Source organism: Chiloscyllium punctatum, chromosome 7 (assembly GCF_047496795.1).
Source record: "Chiloscyllium punctatum isolate Juve2018m chromosome 7, sChiPun1.3, whole genome shotgun sequence".
NCBI lineage: Eukaryota > Metazoa > Chordata > Chondrichthyes > Orectolobiformes > Hemiscylliidae > Chiloscyllium > Chiloscyllium punctatum.
The window spans coordinates 36,836,157-36,854,562 of NC_092745.1; the positions used below are offsets into that span (position 1 = coordinate 36,836,157).

Sequence of the window (18,406 nt, forward strand, 5' to 3'; positions counted from 1 at the left end):
TGCATACATCCAACATTAGGAAAAAGAAACAAGAGCATTGGTATTCTGCCCTGCCATTCATTCCATTTATTACACAAAAGCTGAAAATCATTCCATATTTACCACAGGGCACTTCACAGCTACACAGGCTGCTTGAGCGATAATTTCCATTGCTTGTCAATCAAATAAATAACACCAAATGATTTATACACTAGCTGCTGCAGTGCGTCAAATGCAGATTTATGCTTCTTTTTCCATTTAAAATCACAAGCATTAATTACAGCAAAAACTGTACTACATGAGACTAAAGGTAACAGGTTTACTTGGGAATTTTTATTTCATATTGAGCATGAAACCACAGGCCAATTAGATGGTCTAATTTAAATATTTTGTTTAAAACAGGTGGGTTCTGAAGAGTTAACTAAGAATATCCACCATTTAAAATTCACCCAGAATTTTCCCCAGATGTAACAGGACTCACTTGTATTTTGCAAAGAATGCCTTATTATTTTTGTACTTTCTTAATTTATGTCACAAACATCTACGAGGTGCATTACAAGAAGTCTCAGTGACTAGTTAGTAAGGAAAACCTTTTACTTAGTGCCTCTCATGACCATCAGAAGCCCTGAAGCATGTTACAGCTAATTAAGGATTCTGAAGTTTACTCCCTGTCCTAATGTAGAAATGTAGGAATGTGGCAGCCAATTTGCATATATCAAACTCCATAATCACAATATGATAATGGACAGATAATCCGTATTTAATAATGATTGACTGACACATTTTTAATACATTGAGAATAGTGGCAAGGCATCTTTCATGTCCAGCTGAAAGACTGACTGTATCTTAGATTAGAAAAATTAGGTTTATTGTCACAATTTAATATTTCATCCAAAACTGGCACTTCCCATAGTTTAGCACTCCCTCATAATTTGTAATGGAGTGACAGCTTTGAATCTACATCGTTCTGACTTTGAGCTAAGAATAATCTTTGCACGGGTGACTTTATGGATAACACCACTCCTAGATGAAGTAACAAATGCACATGTGCAGAAATGCAGCATTACTGCTTGCTCACTCTGACAGCAGAATAATTGCGGATTTATATTACTGGATGTTTAGGCATTGAAAATTTGCATTTTTTTGTAAAATGAACATCTTGGATGAATAGATCTATTTGCATCACTATACTTCATGTGTTGAGAAATTTAGAACTTTACTCTGAAGGGGACTTATTGTTTTCTCAGAGTGGCCATTTATAATGGCCACACTGTGTCATCTGTATTGGGAATGTACACTCCAATTTTCTATGACATCCCATTAACAGCAAACTTAACTGACTAATTATGCACACTGCAAATTTAATGCTGGAAGTCTGAAAAAAGCAGGAAGTTTTGCAAATATGTAGCAGGTTAACAGCATCCAAGATGAGAAAAGACAGATGATATTAATGTGTGTGTAGTAAGTGTGGTCACATATATTTCTGGTATTTTCTGCTTCTACTTTTGCAAGTTTACAAATCATTTTAGTCATTCATAGAATCACAGAATCGTAGAATTCCTACAACATGGAAAGAAGCCATTCAGCCCATCAAGACTGCACCAATCCTCTGACGAGCATCCCACCGAGACTCAGCCCTCCACCCTATCCCTGTAACCCCACATTTTTACTATCATTAATTCACTTAGCCTGCACATCCCTGGATACCATGGGCAATTTAACATGACCTATCCACTTAACCTGCACATCTTTGGACTGTGGGAGGAAACCAGAGCACCCGAAAGAAACCCAAGCAAACCCAGGGAGAACTTGCAAACTCTACACAGACAATATTGAATCGAACCCAGGTCCCTGATACTGTGAGGCATTCGTGTATGCAGTGTGGTTTAGAGAGTTCAAAATAACTAATTTTGAAAGTGAAAACATAAAACTGATTTCTAATTGGACATTCAATTCAAATAAGGGGCTATTCTCTTGCTAACAAACTTCACCAGGCTTACAGTGCACATTTCATAGCTAATTGCTGCATAAAATGCATGCTACCCATTTAAGATCTATTCATTGATACAGAAGTGGATCTGGGTGCCTCATGTTTAGAGATGCGCCTCACACAACAAAAGGGGTATAATAATACAAGTCCCTGAGTTTTGAACTGACAGATTGTCTTTTGTGATATTCTCCAATATTCATGAGGTGAATTTCAAAACATTTGGTGAAATAAAGCCAAATGCATATTGTTTTGAGCTGCTTTATTTCACAAATAACAAGTGAATGTATCAAGCATCTGCACAGCGTCAACAGTAATTTAGCTCCTTCAGATCAAAACGTTCTGGTTCAAGTCCCACTCTGCTGGTGACACTTCAGTGCAGCACTGTCGGGGTGCTGCTCTGTCAGAGGTGCAGTCTTTCAGTGGGATGTTAAACCTTGCCACCATTTGCCTGCTTCGGTAAATATAAACGTTTCTATGATGTTATTTTGAAGAACAGCAGAGGTGTTATCTTTGGGCTTTTGGACGGTATTTATCCTTAGTGAACATTACATACATACAGAATTGGAACCCATACTTCTATGACTGGAGCTGAAATCTCATCAATGCCATTCTGGCAGCAGCAGTCAGTTGACCCACTAAGTCCCAAAGGAGGAGAAAGTGAGGACTGCAGATGCTGGAGATCAGAGCTAAAAATGTGTTGCTGGAAAAGCGCAGCAGGTCAGGCAGCATCCAAGGAACAGGAGAATCGACGTTTCGGGCATAAGCCCTTCTTCAGGAATGAGGAAAGTGTGTCCCGCAGGCTAAGATAAAAGGTAGGAAGGAGGGACTTGGGGGAGGGGCGTTGGAAATGCGATTGGTGGAAGGAGGTCAAGGTTATAGGCCGGAGTGGGGGGGGGGGGGGGGGGGGGGGGGGGCGGAGAGGTCAGGAAGAAGATTGCAGGTTAGGAAGGCGGTGCTGAGTTCGAGGGATTTGACTGAGACAAGGTGGGGGGAGGGGAAATGAGGAAACTGGAGAAATCTGAGTTCATCTCCAACCACAAGGGATGAACTCAGATTTCTCCAGTTTCCTCATTTTCCCTCCCCCTACCTTGTCTCAGTCAAATCCCTCGAACTCAGCACCGCCTTCCTAACCTGCAATCTTCTTCCTGACCTCTCCGCCCCCCCCCCCCCCACACTCCGGCCTATAACCCTCACCTTGACCTCCTTCCACCAATCGCATTTCCAACGCCCCTCCCCAAGTCCCTCCTTCCTACCTTTTATCTTAGCCTGCTGGACACTTTCCTCATTCCTGAAGAAGGGTTTATGCCCGAAACGTCGATTCTCCTGTTCCTTGGATGCTGCCCGACCTGCTGCGCTTTTCCAGCAACACATTTTCACCACTAAGCCCCAAAGGCTGGTTACTCAAGTGGCTTAGATTAAAACTGAGGGTCAACCTCCTCACCTATCCTCTTAATCCATCGAATCATACAGAACCCTCAAAGGGCACAGAAAACATACCACTGAAAAGTATAAGTGCTAAATGTTAAGTCCTAATCATAAAATATTTGGCAAGTATGTGACTGACCAAGAACCTTTCCCCAAAATTGACTACTTAACCCAGGGCGTTTAATCAGTCAGGTTGTAATCCCCAATGCAGTTTTTGGGTTGTGAGCTCTGACGCAACAATCACTCCACCACCCCAAAAATATGGTCAAGAGCCAAGTCATTCTGCTGCTCAATAACTGAAACCATCACACTTCCCTCCCTGGCCAAGCTCAGCAACTCCTGTACCCAAATGTTCACTCTGGATTCAGGCCAAGTCAAAGGCATTAAAACAGGGTCAGACTTGGTAAAGGTTTGAAAGTGCTCACTCCTGGAGGCCAGTGGTTCTGGCTTTATGAGTTATGCAATGCACCAATGCACTGACTGACACGTCAGAGACTGAATGGTAAAAATCAGCAAGTCAAGATGGGGAGGGTGGAACAACTCAGTTCAGCCTAATCCTTTACCTTGCTCAGTTGGTGCTGAAAATAGGTTGAGTGCTATCATCTTTGCTCTTGGTTTGTGAATAAACAGTCAAAGCTTCTGTCTTTCAGAGAAGAAGTTAAAAAGAGGCAGGTGGACACAAATCTCCCACTTTATGTTCACACTGGTCTTGCAGATTCTCACCAAATTAACAGAGTAAATTAGGCCATTGAGCAAATTTGTCGATCTCTCTTCTTGAATTACTCCATCACTCCCCCGAGTATTTCCTCTATTTTAAATACACTGTTTATTTGCTTACCACTGGTGTCAAAGCACATGCCACTTCACTGTACCACCACTGTTTTAGGTTAGTTTCTAGTAACATCCATCAGCCAGACAGTTACATGGCCAACTCTAACTCCTGCCCCGGTCACTGAAGCTGACATTACGTGGGATGAATGCTGTTTTACGCTGCACCCACAACTGCTGCAGTATCAGTCTTGTGTTGACAGCTCCCCAGTGTAAACACAGACGGGAGGGAAACAGCTCACTTGTTCTTTCAGTGTGTTTGCACCTGCAGTCAAGATCAAGATTGACCATGATATGTGAAATGCTTGTATTGTTAGAAATAGTGTATGGTTATTCATACCAGGGTGTTTATAGCTACTGAATCCAGCGGGGTCCTCACCCCTCTGTCATCAGTGTGGCATAACTAAATCCAACCAACAGCTGAGGATACTCAAGACCCATCAGACTGGCTGCAACTGGATGTAGGAGATTACATAGTTTTGACGAGAACTATTTGCGGCAGGCAACAAGCTTACTTTGTACTTGTTACTCCAGTGACAGCACTGAGTGGTGAGAGATTGAGATTGTGATCACAGATGAACATGCCTCCTACAGCCTTAATAAACAGCATAAATTCCAGCCTTGTCAATACTGCATAATATGCTCGTCACTGGTTTGATAAAAGATGGATGCGAGGCACATGCTGCAGGATCACTGGCTTAATGAGAACCTATGGATACCTCTTCCTGGGTTACACTGAGCTTACATTCAAAATATTACATACTTTATTATATCTGATGCAGCAAAGCAAACAGAACCCTCTGTAAACCTCACTCTGGTTTGTAAGGTAGCATCTTACTTTCCAATGAGTTATTCCAACATTTAAACAGAATAGTGTATTAAAGTTAACTGAGTCTAGCACAGAACATTACATCATTTCTCTACGTGGTTGCCAATTTTCTTGGGTTAGAAAGAGACTGTAACACAAGGAGTCTCTTCTCTAGTGGTGAAAATACTCAAAACACTATTTAGGTCTCAGCTGATTTAGGGTGCACAATTTTGAGGTCTACACTTCAACATGGATATTGAAGCAATCAAAAGGGTACATTACAGATTCATTGGGATGCTGTCCAATATCAAGATTTGAAATACTGAGACCTTTTTTTTATAAATACAGAGGGGTCTACAGGGCAATTGATTTCAATGTTTAATATTATTAAAGAATGAGACAAGTTAGATAGGAACAAACTTGCCTGGGGTTTGTGATGCCTAGCATGGGGCTGCATGACTATAAAATTAAACACAAGAGATTTAGCACATGAAGTAGAGAATTTTTGTGATTACATAGAGGGTTGTGACTCTGGAAAGCAATATCAGAACTACTGACTGAAGCAAAGGCCATGTCAACATTTAATAAGTTAAAACGGGTGGCAAGGGAAAGGAACAAGAGCTCTAAAGGAATAGGGAAGGTAAATGGGATCAGGCCTATGTGGGAGGGTAAACACAAATACTGACTAGTTGGATTATTCTAATTTCTTTGCAATTTCTTTTAAACTTGTTCTGAAAATGGTTTCAAGTCATAGAGGATCAGCGATTAATTTTGGTTGACTTCTTGACAAAGTCCCTGCTGTTGTACATGTTCCAAGCCACATAATGACCACATTCTTCAAATAAAATTTTGCACAAGGTAATTTCATTTACATTGGATCTTTCTCTCCTTCCAGCTGCTAGTCCAACATTCAACGAGCAATGACCTGACATCTCAGGGCATGTCAGTGCTGCTTCAGGTGGAATGTTTCACCTCTAAGGTACTCCAATAATTGGTGAAACTCAGCCTGCACAGAACCAATACATCACTGATTTTTCACTTCTTTGCCTTCTCTTTCCAAAGAGTTAACCTTTCCTGTAGCTAATGCTTCTAATGGTTGAGGAGAACGGAAAGGTTTGACTGTGCTTGGTTACAATAATTAACTAACATCTAAGGATTCTGACCTGCAAGGTTTTCAAGCAGCTGTTTACCCTGAGGTGGGGCACCTGCTCTTTATTAGTCAGTACTGATGGTGAAAGTACTACAATCTGTATAACAATACATCATGCCTTATCTCAAGGAAATTATTAATTCAAACAATAAACAAAGTGGTTGCAGCCTTTTTCTTAGTGTCATTATATAAATCTGCTCTTTCAAAATAATTATTTTATGAAATAATATATACAAAAATGCTCAACCTAAATACTGGTGTCATCATGCGTGCAAACTTCAAGTAATAGATATGTAAACTTATGTTAATAAGTCCAACTATGAACTTATTTGAAGATCTGTAAAAGCCAATCTGCCCCTGAGCTAGGCAACACACTGAAATTACATCTCGGCCATTTGGAAGGCTAATGGAATGTTAGCTTTTACTGCAAAAGGACTTGAGGACAGGAATTGCAAAGTCTTGCTTCAGTTGTATAGGAGATTGGTTGGACTGCACCTGGAGTAATGTTTGGTCTGCTTTTCTCAGGAAAGATGGTATTGCCATAGATGGAGTATAATGAAGCTTCACCAGACTTGTTTCTTGGATGTTAGAATTGGCCCATGAGGGAGATTGGGCAACCGGGCTTTGTATTCTCCAGATTTCCAAAGAATGAGAGGTGATCTCATTGAAACCTACTAAATAATTAAAGGGGAAAGACACAGTCGATGCTGGGGAGTCTACAATCAGGGACACAACTGAAAAAAAGTGAGGGAAGCTATTTAGGACTGAGTTAAGGAGAATTTTTCTTAAACCCAGTGACTGGTGAATCTTTGGAATTCTCTATCCCAGGGAGGTAGCCATGATCAGCTATACTCGTATTTAATGCCAGAACAGGCTTAATGGTCTAAGTCTGTTCCTACATTCCTAAACAAGAAACATAAAATTACACACAACAATTAAATGGCTAATACCTTTTCCTGATAGGCAGCGTGCCTCTGATTCACCACTAGGAATTTATAGGAGATTCGAGAGCATTACAATGAATGTTATCCTTTTCCCTTCTTTGCACATTTCTCCCTATTGTTAGAAACATTACTTGCCCCTTTAAAGAACTGTTTTGCCGTATTATCAATGCGCAGTGCCACATTCTCAAACTATCCATACGGCCAAGAAACAAGTAGTTCAAGGTTTGCATAATGAACTTCCCAGTTGGGTGAACATATCCACAACTACGGAAGACAGCAAGTAAACAAAAAATGATTGGAGGCCTTCCCCTTTTCCAAATCTATCCTTCCTCTGAAAACCTCGCTGTCCTTGTTCAGTTATTGTTGAAGGGCACTGAGTACATTCCAGCATCTCCACTAGTTAGCCAATCTTTGTATGTTATCCAAGATTGACAGAGCTTGTAATCTATTTGACCACGGCAGACACTAAAGTTGATCTGTTTCAACTAAACATGAGTCACTGGGTAGCACACAGAAGCAGAAATTCTGACAGACTTTTCACTGTCTTAGCTCAGGGGAATTGAGATTCTTTGCAGTTCCCCAAATACATTCGCTGCGAAAAGCAACTGAGAACTGCTTTCTGAGAGAACCATAGGCTTTGACATACCCAACTTGGTGTGCCACAGAAAAATAAAACTGCTTTCAAATATTGAGTAGAGCGCTATCTGATTAAATGAAATAAAATCATGAATATCGGTTTCTGCAACAACGTTTACTTAAAAAAAAACTCCAGCAACATAGATGGATGGAAGAAGCTTTGTGCTTCTGAAGCAAATTACAAATTTTCTTATCAGAGCCTTTCATTAAATAGAATGAAATCATTCATTCCATCAAGCTGCCTCTTTGACAGAGCTGTTCAATTAGTCATGTCGCTCTGCTCTTTAACAAATGTATTGCTAATTTTTTACTTTTCAAATATTTACTCAAATCTCTTTTAAAAATCTACTTTCAGACAATGCATCCCAGATCATAACATATTATGTAACATGTGAAACTCTCATTTATTCTGTACTCCATCAGTCACAGCATAATTGCAAAGCAGCAGATACCAACTTGAGGACAACACTGATGAAAAGTGCCTAAACTCTGCTGCCAAGTTATTCCAGTTATGTGATTCTACGGTTGGATCTCTGTAAAGCAATGTTTAACAGTCATACGAATGGGAAACAGATAAACACAAGAATTTTATTAAGGTTTTCAAATGTAGTCAACAAACAGAAACAAAAAAGGTCTCTTATTTTAGGGAATAATTTGGATGACATGGCTGTATTGGGCTAGGAATGGGCTGAACGATAACCCTCTTCCCCTTGTTGTGTTTGCAAACTCATGAGCAATGTCAGGTTCTTAGAAAGGCAGACCTGAAGACAATATGAATAATAAACACTAATTCTCTCACCAGAGGCTACTGAGGATTGGGCAACATACTGCCTTTTTCTGCATTTTAGATTACGAGTACAGATTTCATTTCAGTAGGATTTGGGCAATGAATTTTCAGGATAAAATCAGAGCCAGTCAGAACTCCCCAGTGTTTTTGAAGAAATCCTGTTAAGTCTTTTCAGGATCTGGGATGAAGTAATTGCCAGCAGAACACACGCCCACATTATCTATTTAATGGTGTATAAGGGCAGATGTAGTAGCAGTTTGAAATTTAGTTCATTCGGTTTGTCACAATGTTATTAGAAAGTGGAGGTCAGGATGGTGGGGTTGTGAGGAATCACATATACAAGGAAATTGCACAGATGCAAATTACAAAACTGGCCATATTTTTATCTTGTGCGCACTGCATTTTACTTGTGTCAGACTAAAAACAGCTTTATATCAGATTACTGGATTTGCAGGTACTGCCAGCCCATGGCACCAAGGCTTACACAGAAAGCAATAGCCGACAAGTTTCTAGTTCTACTTCTCCCCCACTCATTTCCCGGGCCTGTCACTCCCCTGTCTGTTGTCTAACCTTCCACTGAGCCCACTGCTCCCCGATTCCCGTGTCAGTCCACTGTCTCCCACTCCCCTCTTTCAACTGTGGCACAGTGGTTAGCACTGCTGCCTCACAGCGCCGGAGACCTGGGTTCAATTCCCGCCTCAGGCAACTGACTGTGTGGAGTTTGCACGTTCTCCCCGTGTCTGCGTGGGTTTCCTCTGGGTGCTCCAGTTTCCTCCCACAGTCCAAAGATGTGCAGGTCAGGTGAATTGGCCATGCTAAATTGCCCGTAGTGTTAGGTAAGGGGTCGATGTAGATGTAGGGGTATGGGTGGGTACTCTTCAGTGGGGCGGTGTGGATCTGTTGGGCCGAAGGGCCTGTTTCCACACTGTAAAATAATCTAAAATCTAATCTAATCTAATCTAATCTAATCTCCAATCCCCAGGTGTCCCATTGAGGCCATCTTAGTCACCTTGTTTCTCACTCCCCTTTAAGTCCCCTGGTCTTCGATAGGGATGGGGGTGCAGTGTTAAATTAATTACCTTAGGAAGATGGAAGCAGAATTAGATAGACTCTTGACCAAACAAGGGATGAAAGGATATGCAGAGTGGACAGGAAAGTGGAGTTGATGGCACAATCAGATCACTCATGATCTTATTAAATGGTGTAAGAGGTTCAAGGGATTGATTGGCCTACTGCTGATCCTAATTCACATGTTTGTAGGTATGCAATACACAAAGGACAACCATTTGGGAAATGGGCTGGAGGGCAACCAATGACCATCAACTGTACATCATCAAGAACAACACAATTAGGAGAGAATGGAAAAGAATAGATTTAAAAAGGGAAAATTTACTTCTATTTAAGGTACTTCCTCCTTGTTTCTTGGTCACTTTGAAAGATTTGTTATGGACTTGCTCCTAAACTTTGCTCAATGCTGATCAGAAACAAGATTGAAGGATTCTGTGGCAAATGCTTACTTCCTTTGATTTTCCTTCCCTTCCCCTGGGAGGTGACTTGGCAGTTCTTCATTATATTATTATGAATCTATGCACCCTGAAGCCCACGGCCACCATTGAGCAATGTTAACTTATAAACATGCCTCATGTTTAATATGAATGTTAAAAATATTGCCCTTTCACAGACATGCTGGCTTTTCAAATCAAATGATCAGAATGAGCCAATATTTAAATCCAACTCTACTTCAGCCAATACAAAACATAAAGAAAACATCTTGCATTTATATAGAACTTTTAATGTAGAAAAGTGTCCAAAGGCATTTCACAGTATAATTACCAAACAAATCTTGAAAATAAGCTGCATAATAAAAAACAGGTGGATAAGGGATTGCGGACAAAAATATCATATAGCATGTGCAAAATGAATATGGCCAACAGGACAACCTCCTAATAATAATGACTGGCCATGCAATAATTCCTTTCCATGTCCTGTTGTGCATAATCTAAGTCAATCAGAAAACACAGTGGGAATGTCACAAATCACACACTCTTGGCTTCTTCAATGGTTCCATGAGGGGTTCTCCAGCAAATTTTGTTTCTATCGAATTCTGTTAGACAATTTAACCAACCTGTCCAAACATGGTGTGATGATGACACACTTCTGAAGTACGTGGGACTTGAAACCTGGCCTTCTGACCGAGAGGTAAGCACATTCCTAACAAAGGGCTCGTGCTCGAAATGTCGACTCTCCTATTCCATGGATGCTGCCTGACCTGCTGTGCTTTTGCTAGTGCCACACTTTTTCAACACTACTACTACTACTATACCTCAAGAGGTCAAGTCTAGACTCTTACCTGCTAAAGAAATATTATTTTTCATTGAGTTATTGTAGCATTCTTCCTTTCAAAACCCACACTGTCAATGTCAGGTGATTACTTGTCTTCACTTGAGTTTTACTTAACAGTGGTGACTCAGTTGTGTTACAAAGGGGGAGAAAAAAATTGGAATCCCAGGGTGTGATCGCAAAACAAATGCAAATAATCTTAATTTTGTGCAAATAAACAGGAATTTGACTCATTTAAGCACAGCCCATCAGTTTTGGCTAATTTGAATCCAGAGCTGACAGGATAATTTATGAACCACACACTCGGTCTCTAGTGTTATAGGTTTTAAAACCACAAATGATCACAATAAACATCAGATCACTGTGCTCTAATGTTTCTGCTGTGTCTAAAATGGAGGCTTTTCAAATAAGCAAATGGAAGCCAACTGCCAAATTAGCTTGAAAATAATGATGAAAAATTCTCTTCTCTAATTATGCCACAGAAAGGAGCAAGACCTCGAGAAAATGGTCTGATCCTTTGCACTGCAGAGCAGATGAATAAAGTGCCTATTCAAATTAAACACAAGACTAAATGAAGCAATTAAATGAGATCAGCTACATTTATTACACGAGGGCTCACGTTTGCCGCTAATAGAGGACACTCATGGTGAACTGAGTGACAGCATTTTGATTTCTACAAATGAGCATCATATAATACATGGGCAACAAGAGCCATACAAATTCTTCAAGCAAGAAAAGTGCAGTCAGCCTCAAAACAATTTGCCTTGTTTTGTTTTCTCTGATGCCATAGGATCAGCTCACAGGGAGGTGTTTCAGTCCATCATCTCTATCTTTAAATCCTTTGCTAATACCCTTCTAAGTGGTCCTATAGTCTGTGCATTAGTATCACTGAAACACTCAGCTTTCAGACACATATCTATGAAGAGAGAAAACGGTTTTAATGCTTTAAGTCGATATCATTAGGACTGGAAGAGGTTGTGGTTTATCAGTGTATTAGCTTGAAATTAGCTTACGTAAAATTTCTAAATCTGCGATTGATTCCTTTTGTGATGAAAGAGCATCGATACAAAACCTTAACTCTGTTTCTTTCTCTACTAACAGTTCCGGATCTGCACAGTGCTTCCAGCATTTCCTAATTTTATTTCTTCTTTCAGCTCTGGTATAGAGGCCAGAAAAAGGTGAGGTTACTGGCACAATACAGAGTGATGTAATAGCAGCAACTTAGGTGTAGAGCTGAAACTACATACAACTGCATTCAAACCAAACAATGCAGTTTCTGCCAACCAGTTAAAACGTTAAAACTACTTGTTAAAAGTGGGAAAATTAAACTCAGACTAAAATGGGGTGAAGAGTAAATCATGATTTGAGATTTACCTAAATCTAAAACATGATCTGAAAAATGACATACAAGTTCAGACTTGTAATGCTTTTCCAGCTGCAATAATAAGGAATTCATATTAGCTCAGTAATCTGCGGTGTTTTATTATACATTACACAATCTCTTTATTCTGATCTCAGGAGACTAACCATGGAAGAAACCTATATACATCAGACTGGTCTACAGGCAATGAACTAAAGATTTATCACATTGAAAGTGGATTTGAGACTTAGAAGCTGCTAAGGGAATGGAGAGAAATAGCAGATTGGAGATGGACAATCAGCTCACATGAAAAGGGAAATATCTGAAAACAATACAATTAGTTGCCATTTTCCCTAAACTTATTAAATCCCACTTGCAGTCACGTACCTTTGAAGCACGTTCTTAGACTACAGCCTTCATCCAAATTTCAATCTGTGACAATGGTTTCATCAGTGCATGAGGCAGGACAAATAACTGCTTCTCACCAGCTTACCTTTGTGTGTACTGTAGAGAGCAGCAAAGGTCACCACGAAGAAGGTGGTTGAGTACTTCCCAGCATTGACTAGATGAGGGAACGCTCGCTTGGTGTCTCGGTAGCGGCGCAGGCACTGGGTGAAGCGTACCCACGCAGGCAGACACTGGATGATGGCTCTTACTCCATAGGAGTAGCTGTGGCACACGTTATCACCTATAACAAGCAAAAGGGAAACAGATCAGCAATTGCAACAGGACAGAAACGTTTAACTGTCCCTTTGATTTTTTTTTCCTTATTCACTCATGGGTTATAGGCATCACCCTTGAGAAGGTGGTGGTGGGATGACTTAGTGAACCACTGCAATCATGTGCCACGGTATGCCTATTTGAAAATTCCTTTATTCTGTTGCAAATTTGTCATTCTCCCCATTTATAATTTGAGTGGGATGCCAATCCAACAGCCAGATTAAACGAAGATATTTGAAATCTGCACTGATTACTTTCTGATCAGGGATCACCTTGATACAGCAGCTAGTCTCAATAATAACCAATATACATAAATGCTTCAGTTCAAAATATATGCAATGAAACTAATTGCTCTTTCCATTACAAAACATCCTGTACACATGGAACAGTTAACCCAATCGTGAAAATACTTGCCTCACACCCTATCTGCAAGTCTTCCGGTTACAACCAGCCTCCTGTGCCAGTTGAAAAGACTGTTGCACACATCAAAGCCAAAATTGTTTGACCACTATATCGACAGGTAATCAGATTTGGTGAATTATGTTATTGTCAAATGACCCTGTAAATCTCCCTAAAACAGGTATCACTAAAACCTAATGGGGTCAGAATACTTTTCCAGCAGAAAGCACTTCAGACACAATCGGAGAAAGCAATAATTGACAGAAAGAGGTGGCAAATCTGTTAGTACTCTTTGATGAGTTAACAAGTGCGTTAGATCAAGGAGACCCAACGGACGTTACCTATCTGGACTTCCAGAAGGTCTTTGATAAGGTGCCAGAGAGGAGGCTGCTGAGTAAGATAAGGGCCCATGGTGTTAGAGGCAAGACACTAGCATGGATAGAAGATTGGCTGTCTGGCAGAAGAAAAAAGTGAGGACTGCAGATGCTGGAGAGTCAGAGTTGAAAAGGGTGGCACTGGAAAAGCACAGGTCAGGCAGCATTCCAGGAGCAGGAGAGTCTGGCAGAAGGCAGAGAATGGGGATAAAATGGTCCTTCTCAGGATTGAAGCTGGTACATAAAACATAGAAAAGTACAGCAAAGAACAGGCCCTTTCGTTCACGATGTTGTGCCGAGGTTTAATGTAAAATATAAAAACATAACCTATGTACCCCTCAACTCACTGCTATCTATGTGCATGTCCAGCAGTCGCTTAAATGTCCCTAATGTCTCTGCTTCCACCACCACTGCTGGCAATGCATTCCATGCATTCACAACTCTCTGCGTAAAGAACCTACCTCTGATGTCTCCTCAAACCTTTCTCCTAATATCTTAAAACTATGACCCCTCGTACCAGTCAATCCTGCCCTGGGGAAAAATCTGTGGTGATTGACTCTATTTATTCCTCGTTATCTTGTATATCTCCTTCAGGTCTCCTCTCTTCCTCCTTCGCTCTAGAGAGGAAAATCCGGGCCTATTCAACCTTCCTTCATAAAGCAAGTGCTCCAGGCCAGGCAGCAGATCCCTATTCATCCCTATTCATCCTCTCGATGGAGTTTAGAAGGATGAGTAGGGATCTGGTAAACCTTCTTTGCACCCACTCCAAAGCCTCCATATCCTTTCTATAGTAGGGCGAACAGAACTGGACACAATATTCCAATTGTGGTCTCCCCAGGGACTTATAGAGCTGTAGCAAAACCTCGCGGCTCTTAAACTCTATCCCCCTGTTCATGAAAGCCAAAACACCATATGCTTTCTTAACTACCCTATCCACTTGGGTGACAACTTTGAAGGATGCATAAGGGTCAGTGTTGGGACCACAACTTTTTGCTTTATACATTAATGATCTGGATGAAGGAACTGAGGGCATTCTGGCTAAGCGTGCAGATGATGCAAAGATATGTGGAGGGGTAGTATTGAGGAGGCAGGGAGGCTGCAGAAAGATTTCGACAGGTTAGGAGAATAGGCAAAGATGTGGAAGCTGAAATACAACGTGGGAAAGTGTGAGGTCATGCCCTTTGCTAGGAAGAAGAGAGGTATGGACTATTTTCTAAATGGGGAGAAAATTTAGAAATCTGAAGTGTGAAGGGATTTGGGAGTCCTGGTCCAGCTTTCTCTTAAGGTAAACTTGCAGGTTGAGTCGGTACTTAGGAAGGCAAATACAATGTTGTAATTCATCTTGAAAGGACTAGAATACAAAAGCAGAGAAGTACTTCTGAGGCTTTGTGAAGCTCTGGTCAGACCACATTTCGAGTACCATACCTCAGGAAAGATGTATTGGCACTCGATCGGGTCCAGAGGAAGTTCATGAGAACGATCCCAACAGTGAACGTATGAGAAATGTTCGAAGACTCTGGAACTATACTCGATGGAGTTTAGAAGGATGAGTAGGGATCTACTGGAACTTACAGAATACTGAATGGCCTGGACAGAGTGGTCGGTGGGAAGATGTTTCTATTGGCAGGAGGGATGAGGACTCAGGGACACATCCTTAGAGTAAAGGGATGACCGTTTAGAAGAGATATAAGGAGAAACTTCTTTAGCCAAAGAGTGTGAATCTGCCAATTCATTGCCATAGAAGGCTGTGGAGGCCAGGTCATGGAGTATATTTAAAACAGAGAAAGATAAGTTCTTGATTGCCAAGGGGATCAAAGGTTACAAGGAGAAAGTGGGAAAACGAGGTTGAGAAACCTATCAGGCATGATTGAATGGTGGAGCAGACTCGATGGGCTGAATGGCCTAATTTCTGCTCCTATGCCTTATGGTCCAAAAAGAGGATGTGAAACCTCGAGGGAAAGAACACCAAAACAACCCAAAAATGCTATTACACTAGGCTAGAATTCCATGACACATAGCACCCTATCATATCTTGCTCAAAAAGGTCATTGATTTTCATGGATATCACAATATTAATATTTGGTGCATTCAGCAGTCTGCTAAATGGTAAAGTTGGTCCCAGGATTGAGGGATTCAAGGGGTCACTAGGTTTAGAGTTAACCCACATAGAGGGTTGCTCCAGTGAAACATTCATAGTACAGTTTGTGTTAATCACATTCCTGAGGCTCGAATGCATTATGCAGGTTGGGCCACTGTTGGAATATTGCATGGAATTCTGGTCTCCTTCCTATTGGAAAGATGTTGTGAAACTTGAAAGGGTTCAGAAAAGATTTACAAGGATGTTGCCAGGGTTGGAGGATCTGAGCTACAGGGAGAGGCTGAACAAGCTGGGGCTGTTTTCCCTGGAGCGTCGGAGGCTGAGGGGTGACCTTATAGAGGTTTATAAAATCATGAGGGGCATGGATAGGATAAATAGACAAAGTCTTTTCCCTAGGGTGGGGGAGTCCAGAACTAGAGGGCAGAGGTTTAGGGTGAGAGGGGAAAGATAAAAAAAGAGACCTAAGGGGCAACTTTTTCACGCAGAGAGTGGTACGTATATGGAATGAGCTGCCAGAGGATGTGGTGGAGACTGGTACAATTGCAACATTTAAGAGGCATTTGAATGGGTATGTGAACAGGAAGGGTTTGGAGGGATATGGGCCGGGTGCTGGCAGGTGGGACCAGCTTGGGTTGGGAGATCTGGTCGGCATGGACGGGTCTGTTTCCATGCTGTACATCTCTATGACTCTAAATGGAATAGGTTAACTGATGCTTATATCTAAAATCAATTGTGACCATTCTTCACAATAGATAGTTGAAGATCTTTTAGAAGCAGTCTGAAATCTGACCACACATGTAATTATGTAAATCCCCTTGGCTCTCACAATTGTGTTAACAGTCAAATAAACTAAGCATGAAATAATTATGTGTTGATGACATTCACACATCAAAACATTTTTTGTTTCAATTCAACCAAGTAAAATTTGTTCTTGCAATTCACAAATTCTTTCATTTGAAACTGGTTAATAAATCATTGAAACCCCTCACGCGGAATATTTTTAAAGCAAAGATGAATTAAGCAACTAACGCTGCTCTTTTTCCCCAAAGATTCTTGCATCATCTCTTTTCCAACATGAAGGATTGCTTACTACTTACATAAGGCGAAAGTGAGGACTGCAGATGCTGGAGATTAGAGTTGAAGGGGTGGATGCAGGAAAAGCACAGCAGGTCAGGCAGCATTCAAGGAGCAGGAAAATCAACGTTTTCTACAATTCACAGACTCCCATAGCTACCTGGACGACATCTCCTCCCACCCCGCCTCCTGTAAAAATGCTATCCCTTATTCCCAATTCCTCCACCTCCGCCACATCTGCTCCTAGAAGGACCATCTCCACCACTGAACACCCCAGGTGGCCTCCTTCTTTAAAGATCACAATTTCCCCTCCCACGTGGTTGATGACGTCCTCCAGCGCATCTCATTCACTTCCTGCACCTCTGCCCTCGAACCCCACCCCTCCAACCACAACAAGGCCAGAACCACTCTGGTCCTCACCTTCCACCCCACCAACCTCCGGATGCATCGTATCATCCTCCGCCATTTTCACCACCTACAAACGGACCCCACTACCACACATATATTTCCCTCCCCACCCCATCCGCTTTCTGTAAAGACCGTTCCCTCCAAGACTACCTGGTCAGGTTCACGCCCCCCAACAACCCATCCTCCCCTCCCGGCACCTTCCCCTGCCAGCGCAAGAATTGCAAAGCCTGCGTCCCCACCTCCCCCCTCACCTCCGTCCAAGACCCCAAAGGAGCCTTCCACATCCATCAAAGTTTCACCTGCACTTCCACATGCCATTTACTGTATCCATTGCTCCCGATACAGTCTCCTCTACACCGGGGAGGCAGGATGCCTACTCGCAGAGCGCTTCAGAGAACATCTCCGGGACACCTGCACCCAACCGCCCCATGGCCGAACACTTCAACTCCCCCTCCCACTCCGCCAAGGATATGCAGGTGCTGGGTCCCCTCCATCGCCACTCCCTTACCACCTGACGCTTGGAGGAAGAACTCATCTTTCGTTTTGGGACTCTCCACCCCAATGGCATCAATGTAGATTTCACCAGTTTTCTCATTTCCCCTACCTTATCCCAGTTTCAACCTTCCAGCTCGGCAGTATCCTCATGACTTGCCCCATCTGTCCACCTTCCTTCCCACCTATCCACTCCGCCCTCCCCTCCGATCTATCACGATTACCCTCACCCCCATCCCATCTAATGCAATCTCAATTACCTTCTCCCCAGCTCCACCTCTCCCATTTATCTCTCCACCCCCGAGGTTCCCAGCCTCATTCCTGATGAAGGGCTTTTGCCCGAAACATCGATTTTCCTGCTCCTCAAATGCTGCTTGACCTGCAGTGCTTTTCCAGCACCACACTCTCGACTGCTACTTACATAAGACAGATGTATGCAGCTGAGTTACAAAATGGGTGAGCATCACTGCTCACTCTAATCTCCCAGAAGTTCCTGTATTGGACAAGTCCAGGTTGGTCCCTTTAGGTCACCATGCATTCAGTCAAATGAAAACAAAGGGCCCTCAAACTTGAATGAGTAGGGTGCACACAACA

At 41.9% G+C, this 18,406-nt stretch overlaps 1 protein-coding gene across 1 annotated transcript in view; it reads right to left on the reverse strand.

Annotated features, from left to right (window-relative positions):
* The window catches only part of LOC140479588 (solute carrier family 53 member 1-like), a 309,449-nt gene that overhangs the window by 39,687 nt on the left and 251,356 nt on the right, over positions 1 to 18,406 (reverse strand). Inside the window, exon 11 of the mRNA XM_072573401.1 lies at positions 12,741 to 12,935. Within this exon, the coding sequence (XP_072429502.1) occupies positions 12,741 to 12,935 (195 nt within the window). The remainder of the gene's footprint in view (positions 1 to 12,740; positions 12,936 to 18,406) is intronic.